General features: G+C 45.7%; 1 protein-coding gene across 2 annotated transcripts in view; it reads right to left on the bottom strand.

Moving 5' to 3' along the window:
• Positions 1-5,784: 5,784 nt before the first annotated feature.
• pam (peptidylglycine alpha-amidating monooxygenase) overlaps positions 5,785-9,515 on the bottom strand; it is a 62,551-nt gene continuing 58,820 nt past the window's right edge. For both annotated transcript variants that reach the window (XM_083669880.1, XM_083669879.1), the window contains one exon: positions 5,785-6,724. In XM_083669880.1, coding sequence (XP_083526006.1) covers positions 6,537-6,724 — 188 coding nt within the window. In that variant the 3' untranslated portion in view covers positions 5,785-6,536. The remainder of the gene's footprint in view (positions 6,725-9,515) is intronic.

The following is a 9,515-nucleotide window of genomic DNA, read 5'->3' as shown; positions in this document are numbered from 1 at the left end:
TCTCCCAAACCCCCGAGCCTACCTCCCCCTGACGCCACACCCCTCCTCACTCCTCACACACACAAACACACCCACACACAAAGCTAGGGCCCCCCGACCCCCTCCTGTCTCTCCTCTTCCCCCGGTTCTGCCTGCTGGCCAAAGTCCACTGACCCCCCCCCCCCCCCTCTCAGGGGGTGTGGGTTAGATAGAGATGACCCCCCCCCCACCCCTCAGCACAGCGTAGGGGTAGATCAAAGGGCTAACGGGATGGAAGCGGGTTTATCTCCAGTGCATGACCCCAAAGTCCCCTTCCGCCAGTCGGCTGGCCGCTGCTGGTGCTGGGTTACCACGGCGATAGGGGTTACCGCCGGCAACAATCCTCTGCCCTGTGCTGATCTTCAAAGCTCAGCATGATGGTGTCCTCACTCTCTCTGTCGCCTGAAACAACACACACACACAATTAATATATATTTATACACACACTAACAGACCAAAAGATAAAAAGGCAGACAGTATGTGCGTGCACACACACACACACACACACACACACACACACACACACACACACACACTAAATCAGAGAGGCCTACACACACACACACACTAAATCAGAGAGGCCTAACACACTCATTCCTGTCCTGGTGTTGATTAAGAAGCAGAGCTATCAAATAAGACAGGGATTGTGTGACGGAGATTAAGAGAGGGAAGGTCACAACGTCAGATCGGAGCGTGACGCGAGGACTTCTCAGCTCTCTCTAACTCTGCAGGATCAGGATGAGGCTGTGGAGGTTTCACTGGGTCACTTAGAGGATAGGGCAGAGTAATCCTCACGTCAGCAGATAGCAGAAGTAACCGCAACCTTGAAGCGAGGTTGTGGTGAGGTTGTGGTGAGGTTGTGGCGCCAACGTAACCTAATATCTACCCTCTGACTTAACATAGCGTTGTGGTGGCATAAAGGTCAGTGACATTTCATACGAATTCAGCTCCATTTGTGTTTTATATTTGGCGAGAACATAAGTTCAGTAAGTTCTACGTCCCCCCCCCCCGACAAGGTTGCTCATCAGTCGTGTCCAGGGAGGATAAAGGCTGCACACTCAACGTTGTCACGACTCTTAAAAGTATTTCATTATGAAACGGCCGCCTTCAGCCAAGGCCTCTGCTACGAAAAGGAGTAGATTGACACTACGTAGCAACAACACGGCTCTGTTTGCTGAGACGAACGACTTCAAATAAAATTCAGGGCTGACTGTCTGTAAAAGGCACAAACGAAAGAGAGAGGCAGACGATATGAGAGAGGCAGAGAGAGAGAGAGAGAGGATGAGAGAGGAGGGAAGAGGAGCTGGATTTATCATGGCAGAGTTGGCTCTGAGTTACATCTGTCTCGGTAGTAAAACCACTGCATAACAGCCTACATCGTCACACTGTTCAAAGGCATTAGGCTATTTTCCCCTAGTCCTCTCATGGAGAAACTCAGACTGGCCTAAATCGCAATAGAAAATGTGAGCGAGAGTTAGGGCCGGCCTGGAGGCAACACTACTGTACAAATACCCAGCAGAAGGATTTCGTGAGCCAATTCCCAAAGCATAAATATTCCTGACTGTTGACTCAGCTATGGGAAGACCATGCCCTTTCAGGAATAACGCTTTCTAAGAAATGAGAGTTAAAAACTAACTATCAATGTGTGCAGACTGTGCCTGTGTACGAGAAGGATTTAACCTCGAGCGCAGCCGATGCACAGCCGAACACTTATTCAAATATGCAGAGAGTCGGTTGCTAAATTAAAAGTGAAGAAATGAGCAGAGCCTACAAAATGTCCCACGAGAGCCATTTCAAAACAAACACCATATGCCTAGTTGTTTTTAGATGAAGGTCAACACATTGTAGTGTCACAGTGAGAAACTTCCACAACTGACTGAAAGAGCATTAGTATTCATCAGCAAGCAGCACACCTTCTCAGATACGAGGCAGAGATAAGCCACAACATCTAGGCTAGGGTGCCCGGTCAGCCCATTCAAATGTCACTGACCTCCCTAGAGCCCCGTCAGCTTTTACCAACGACACACACACACACACACACACACACACACACACACACACTGTTCAGTAAAGACGTCAGGATGACCCAGCTTATCTGAATACACACGTGTACACGCACAGTCACACGCATAGTCACACACACACACACACACATAGACACAAATTCCTTATCACCCTGTGAGACAATCTGTCACTGGCACCTCCGGTCTCTCTCTGCAACTTGATACAGACAGTCCCGGCCTGGAGACACACAGAGAGATGCTCAGTAAACAAGACTACTACTAAAACAGCTCCAACCTACACATGCAAGGCCACGGTCTCTGGGGTTAGATCGGAGCATAAAGGCCCACTGAAGTGAAAACCATCATTCCCAGTGTTTGACTTTTGGCTTCACCAGATCAAATTAGCATCACCCAAATATTAAAAATTAGGTTTCAGTCATTTTCCAGTTGTCTTTATGGAAAAATATAGCCCTGCTACTCTCCCTCAGACGCTCCGGTTTCAATGGGTGTTAAGGGGTTATGTGTCCATCACCACAAACTGCTTATGGTATACTTTAATAGGATGCATGCTCTGGGTAGTACCACTCAATCAGATAAACCAATTGTTTACATTTGACATTCCTCCCATTTTGGCCAGCACTAGCAGTGCACACATTGTCAGCACCAGGCAGGAACACATAACAGCCCAGACGAGATGAAAATGATCATAAAAAAATTTGTTGATATGGAAATCAAAATCACTTTCAGGGGGGCTTTAAATTTGATTATAGCTGCTATTTAATGGATTTTTTCTCTTGGTGCATCACAGGGGAGGCTGTTGGAGGCAGAAATCTGAGGACGTGCTCATTGCAATGCATGGAATGGAATAAGGAATAGTATCAGACATACGTGTTTGACATCATTCCTCATTCCTTTCCATGCATTACAATGAGCCCATCCTCCAGTTTCTTCCACCACTAGCCTCCCCTGGTGCATCATGGTTTGAACCTGGTGCTCCTCAGTCACACTGGAGTGATGGGAGGCTCTGTTGAATACTGATTAGAGAACTGGAATATGAAGCCTGGCTTTCACTTCAATATCTTGGCCATGACAAATCAAATGCATACTGTTCTATCCTGTCACATTTCCTATCGCTAGTTACTGTGTAATAGTGTAGTAATATGCGTGATTTAAGCTATACTTTCGTTCTTTTCATACAGTCCTGTACTACAGTACACTCCTGTGCAGCCTACACGCTATCTTTTCAAAGTGACCATCAGCTGAACCAAAGATCCACTGGGAAGGTCTCGTAATACGCGCAAACCTGTTGTTAAGTTAAGTAGCCTTTGCTGAGACAGACAAAGCTGTCTGCTTAGCTAACGATCGCTAGTAGAGAAGTAGCAGAAGTTAAATCTAGCTGCAGGCGTTTGTAGTACGTTTCTGACATTTTCAGACACAAGCCTGCAACAGTCGACTTAGGCTGGTGGAGAAGCAAAACAAAAACACTATCACGAGCATGGGATTTAAAGTATGTGCGTGCGTGTGTGTGTGTGTGTGTGCGCGTGCGTGCGTGTGTGTGTGTGATGTTAGGACTAACACTATCACCTTGTGCATGTACAGCAACGAGGAGGAACTTGATAGTTTAATTTAATTTTTATCACAAAATTACAAAAAAAACGTCCGTCCGTCTCCCCCCCAACTCAATTCAGTGGCAACAACCTTCCACACACGAGCTTCAACTTCCTGTTAATGCCTAGTTATGACTGGCCAACATCATCACACGTGTCCCAATTATTATGCTTCATATTTACATCGCTTAATGTGGACAATGTTGCCATCAAATGTCTCTTACCTGCTCTGGAATGAATCGTCCGGTCCGTGTGGTGTGTGTTCAAAGTTTACTCCCTGAATGCATTCGTATCGCCTTGGAACCTTGAGTGACTGCGAGAAGAGACAGCTTAGCTACTAGTGCAGTGCTAACTGGCTAGCTGGCTAAGTCTTGCACATAGCTTACAGCACATAGCTACACCTTTACTGGCTATGCGATCAAAATGTTGACACCTGCCTAGCTATAATAGTCGTTGTAGAAATAGGCCAACCCTGTGACTTTAGGGTATACACTACCTGAGTGTGTTGGTTTGGCTCACATCAACCATCATCTGGCGCTAGAAAACCACCGACAGCAACCTCACAGCTCCATGTCGTCACTAAGGGGCGGGATAAGTGACATCCTCTCTAAACCACCAAATCATGCAACCACTTGGTCCAACTACAGTCGTATCATGGCGAAAATGTCCAGTACATTGAATGGGAGTTCAATGATCAGATGGCACAACATTGAAAACACTGTCTGTAGAAATGCTGTTCTAGTCCGTTTTCTCTCAGTTGTTCTTGTTCTCATGTCATGTCTCCTCTCCTCTTTCCTCCGGTAGTTTCTATGGAGGAAAATGTGAATAAAGCAAAGTTGAATCACTCACACTACTAACATATCACCTTGTTAGTCTTCTCACAAAAGTCAGTTTGATTTTCTTTTCAGTTTGGTTTCTCAAAAAAAGGCCCCTCCACAGGGAACACAAATCAATCGTCATTTTGCAAAGTAAACACTCCTCTCCCAGCCATTCAACAAGTCATTTATAAACATTCATTGTTCACTATTCATCCTGTGATTGCAGAGAACGGTCCTTGAAAATGTGCAGTCTGGTTTCTCTGGCAACAGAGACATTGTCAGTGTTCAGGGGGTCTGTCAGCATCTATTGAATCAGGAGATAAAGACTTATCGTGACTTCAGAGAGATTGGCTTGTCATTGCTGTGATGTGGCCTTCACTGATTCACTGATGGTGTGTTCGGATTCGCAGCTTCCAGTTGGTGAAGTCATAACTCTGACATGGATGCATTCAAGTGCTTTTAAAGTTTGAATAACTGTTCAACCGATTAGATTTTGTTTGCAGTCCACAACGAACGTCAACAAACTACAAATATACATTATACTATACATGCACGTGTGCTTGTTAACAATTAAATATTTTTAAATTGTACAGAACGATGAATACTGTTTATATGTTTGCCATTATATGTTTACCACCGTCGAAAGGAACATCTGTTTTATGACAAGAAGGTGAAAGGTGACAGTGTATACATCACAACTCGTAAACTCTGGTATCATTCTGGAATTTGTTTTCTTAGGAACTCGTACCAGTTTCCGACAGCTGCCGAACGCAGCATGAGTGTTACGGTGAGACAGGGGGAGGTAAAATCTAGGGTTAGGGTCTCAAATCCATTACAGTGTATACTCTCTATAATTTGTTTACATAGAATAGCAAAACAACATATAACCAACAGAAAACTATTTCCCCCCACATACATTCCTTATATTGATTCCTGTTCTAAAATCAGTGACACTGCAATGTCTTCTCTAGATCACCACTAGATGGCCCTCTAACCTAACATATGTAACATAGTGAGGCTCTGTTTACAAGTATAACTAAAATCAACGTCAGATTCCATTCTCAGTAAGACGACGCATACATAAATAAGTAAGTGTAGAAATGTTATATTATACAACTACATTTTCACTGAAACCTAAGATTTGACCAGTTTCTATCTCCAGATGATTGCATATTTTGTAAGAATGTATCTTATTACTGTGATATGGGGACAACACTTGTTTATAAGACATGCTGATTGCACAGCGACATTTCCCGTAACATTACTGGTATTTTAGTGTTATATTTAGCGTAAACTGAGCAGGGAAAAGGCATTCCCCTAAACAAGGACAGGACAATGTTATGCTTTGCAGACACTTTATTACACAAATAACATTGTTACTGAAAATAGTATTCTTGCAATAAAACCTCAGTATTTCACAATAAATATCAGACACAGCTTACATCTGATTGGAAAATCTGGTAAATACAGCGTTAGATATACAAGGTAATATCATAATTATATCTTTTTTTTCCTTTCACTTGAATGCGATACGATGAAAATCAAAGTACAGGTGACACAAGTAGCAGCTCGGTTCAATAAATGTGGCACGTTTGTAATATATTATAGGTGCTGCAGAAAGGCAAAAATACACAATTAAAAAGGCACCAATGTACAGAGAAAAGTCATCAACCAAATGAATGTTCTGGACCGAAAAATAAACCCTGAAATGATTTTTTTTGAAAATGCTGTCTGGTTGTTTGATGAAGTATGTGGAAGAGTTTTTTTGTACTATACCTCAGTGAAAATGATTACAAAAATAATAACTACCCCTTTACCTCCCTATAATAAATCTCTATAATAGCAGACCTCTGTGACTTCTACCAGTGTTCCTCTCACCTATAATCTGGTCCCAGTAACTCAAAGAAAGAAAGTGGAGAAAGTTTTTCGCACAAATAAATAATAACACAAGATTGGCAGCCAACACAAAACAGTTTTACACATACGATTAAAGTACATCCTGGCTACGACGTGAGCGGAGGGTTGGTCGCTGGGCGCCGGCGGCGGCAGGCGGGCGGGCGTTGGTTTGGACGGCCTGGGGGGTCAGGGTCCTAGGAGGAGGAGGAGGCGGCTACGGGAGGTGGCGGGGCGGAGTACTCTTCGTTCTCTGAGTCGGTGGCGTCCTCCTCGTCCTTCTCCTGGTCGCTGCCCTCGGTGCTGAGGCGGTCGAAGCCCTGCCTGCTGTAGCCCTTGTGGCTGGCGAAGAAGTTCCCCAGGTTCAGACCGCCCGCTGCTTTACCTGGGGGAGGAGGAGGGGGGGGGAGGCACACATCAAAGAGCAGAGAGGTCAAGAGATGGTCAGCTTAATGCACATTTCAAAAAGCTGTATCACAACAAAAGAGCCCAGCAGTCTTTTTACACTCCAGTTACTGACTTCAAACTCCCCTCCCCCCTCCCCCTGTACATCTGCCCCTACCTACCCCCCTCCACCTGTACATCTGCCCCTAGCTACCCCCCTACCCCTGTAGATCTGCCTCTACCTACCCCCCTACACATGTAGATCTACCTCTACCTACCCCCCTACACCTGTAGATCTGCCCCTACCCATGTAGATCTACCTCTACCTACCCCCCTACACCTGTAGATCTACCTCCACCTACCCCCCTACACCTGTAGATCTGCCCCTACCCATGTAGATCTACCTCTACCTACCCCCCTACACCTGTAGATCTACCTCCACCTACCCCCCTACACCTGTAGATCTACCTCCACCTACCCCCCTACCCATGTAGATCTACCTCTACCTACCCCCCTACACCTGTAGATCTGCCCCTACCCCCCTACACCTGTAGATCTACCTCTACCTACCCCCTACACCTGTACATTACATATCAGCAACACTCTGCAGCATCCTAGAGTCAGAGCTGACACAGGATCCGCGCTATCACAGCTCGTGGCGAGTTTGTAATTTATTATAATTAATCACATGAAAGTCTAAAAGGGCAGAGAACGAGTCCCGTTTTAAATACCAGCCGCCTCGCTATCTCAACCCAATTAATTGGCTTTCCTGAGTAGAATAGACAGTGGGATATTAACATCGCAACGCGCCTTTTCATTTAACCTACATTCATCCGCAGAGTCTCACTGAGATTAAATGTCTCTTACGAGAGAGACCCCTAATTTATTCTTTCTGAGAGAGACCTGTCAACAGTGACTTCCGGAAAGAAAACGCGACCCATAAAGAGATTGATACCCGGAGATGGAGATGAAACCATTTTGCGGTCTATGGCTTTGGCAATATTGTTCTCGTCTCAACGGGGACTATAAAACATTTGAATTGACCCTCCTGTCCTCTCCTCTCCTCTCTTTCCTGTCCTGTCCCCTCCTGTCCTCTTCTTTCCTGTCCTCTCCTCTCCTGTCCTCTCCTGGGAGTCACCAAGAGTCAGCTACATTCCCCTCTACAGGAGTGTGACAGGTCATCAGGGGAGGCTGGTGGAGGTAGAAATCGGAGGACGGGTTCATTATCATGAACGGAATGAGGAATGTGTTTGATACCATTCCTCATTCCGTTCCATGCATCACAATGAGCCTGTCCTCTGATTTCTACCTCCAGCAGCCTCCCTTGCAGGTCATGACGTGACATTTATTGGTGGTATCATCTCAGGCTGGCTGTGCCCTCAGGGATGTCCCCCCCACCCGTGCTGGGATGTGCAGCTCTGCATCTTTAATGTTAACCTTGACTCCAAGCAGCGACGTCCACTTTTCACTCCCGCCGGGGGACGTGTGACTACAACACACACACACAGGAGAGGACAGAGCTTCCTGTATGGTGCCCAGGGCTAGAAGCAGGGAGGCTGGCTCTAGTACAAGTTATAACACTTTATTAGGAACACCTGTCCACCTTCTCATGGTGGAAGTGGTGTAATGGTGTGGGGAATGTTTTCATCTTCTAATGGCTACTTCCAAACTGGTTACATGAACATAACAATGAGTTCAGTGTTCTTATATGTATGTATGTATGTATGTATGTATGTATGTATGTATGTATGTATGTATGTATGTGTGTGTGTGTGTATGTGTATATATACACACACATATATAATGTGTGTTTGTGTATGTGTGTGTGTGTGTATTCTTCTGCCACCTCTGATCTCAAAGGGTTAATAAAGACAAGGGGTGGTAAAATGTCGTTATCGGAGTGAAGACGACGGGGGTCGCGGAGTACCGGCCAGAGTTGGGGTCAAATTCCTCTTCATTTTCGGGATTGATTTCGACACTTCAGGAATTCCATGTTAACCTCACATCCCGAATTGTCGGGATAGTTTTGCTTATTGTCGACCAACAGATGGCGCTGTCATTCCTTCAATAATGAGACTAGGTACATTGTCCTCCCACAGACAGAGCAGTAAAAGACTTCTGCTACTACTTGTGGAAAATTACCTAAGGGGAAGGAGGGAGGAATGTAGGGTTGAGCATTGCTCTCCTGCCCCCCTCCTCCACCTCTGCTCTCCATCTGTCTATCCCTTCACCTCTCCTTCACTCCATCTGTCCATCCCTCTACCTCCGCTTTCCTTCCGTCCATCTGCCTGTCGGTATGGAGGGTGCTGGAGGGCACAGAGGTTTGGCCTGACCAGTCTGGTAATTTCACCTGAACAGATGGTGATTTTGGGAGAGGCGAGTCTGACTCCACCCATAGGAACTAGCCCCTAGGACTACTCTAGCCCACTGAAGCCGTAGGAACTAACCCCTATGGACTAATCTAGATATCCCTGAAGTCATAGGAACTAACCCAAAAGGACTAATCTAGATCACGGAAGCCATAAGAACTACCACTAAGGAAGACTACTAGGTCACTGAAGCCATAGGAACTCACTCCTAAGGACAGGTCTAGGCCTGGTGAATTACCCCATAATTTCCCTGTCCAGTAAATGGGGGAAATTATGGGTTGAAGTCACATGACATACGGTGATCATTATCCATCTGTGTGTTCTCACAGTGGGGTGAAGAGATAAATCAGCGAGGCCAATCAGATCGAGGAGTTTCGTCGCAAATGTCACTGCGACACAGCACAGGCCGACCCTTTCCCTTCA

The sequence above is a fragment of the Argentina silus genome, assembly GCF_951799395.1.
Source record: "Argentina silus genome assembly, chromosome: 5".
In the NCBI taxonomy this organism is placed as follows: Eukaryota; Metazoa; Chordata; class Actinopteri; order Argentiniformes; family Argentinidae; genus Argentina; species Argentina silus.
This window is presented reverse-complemented; position numbering and strand designations above follow the sequence as displayed.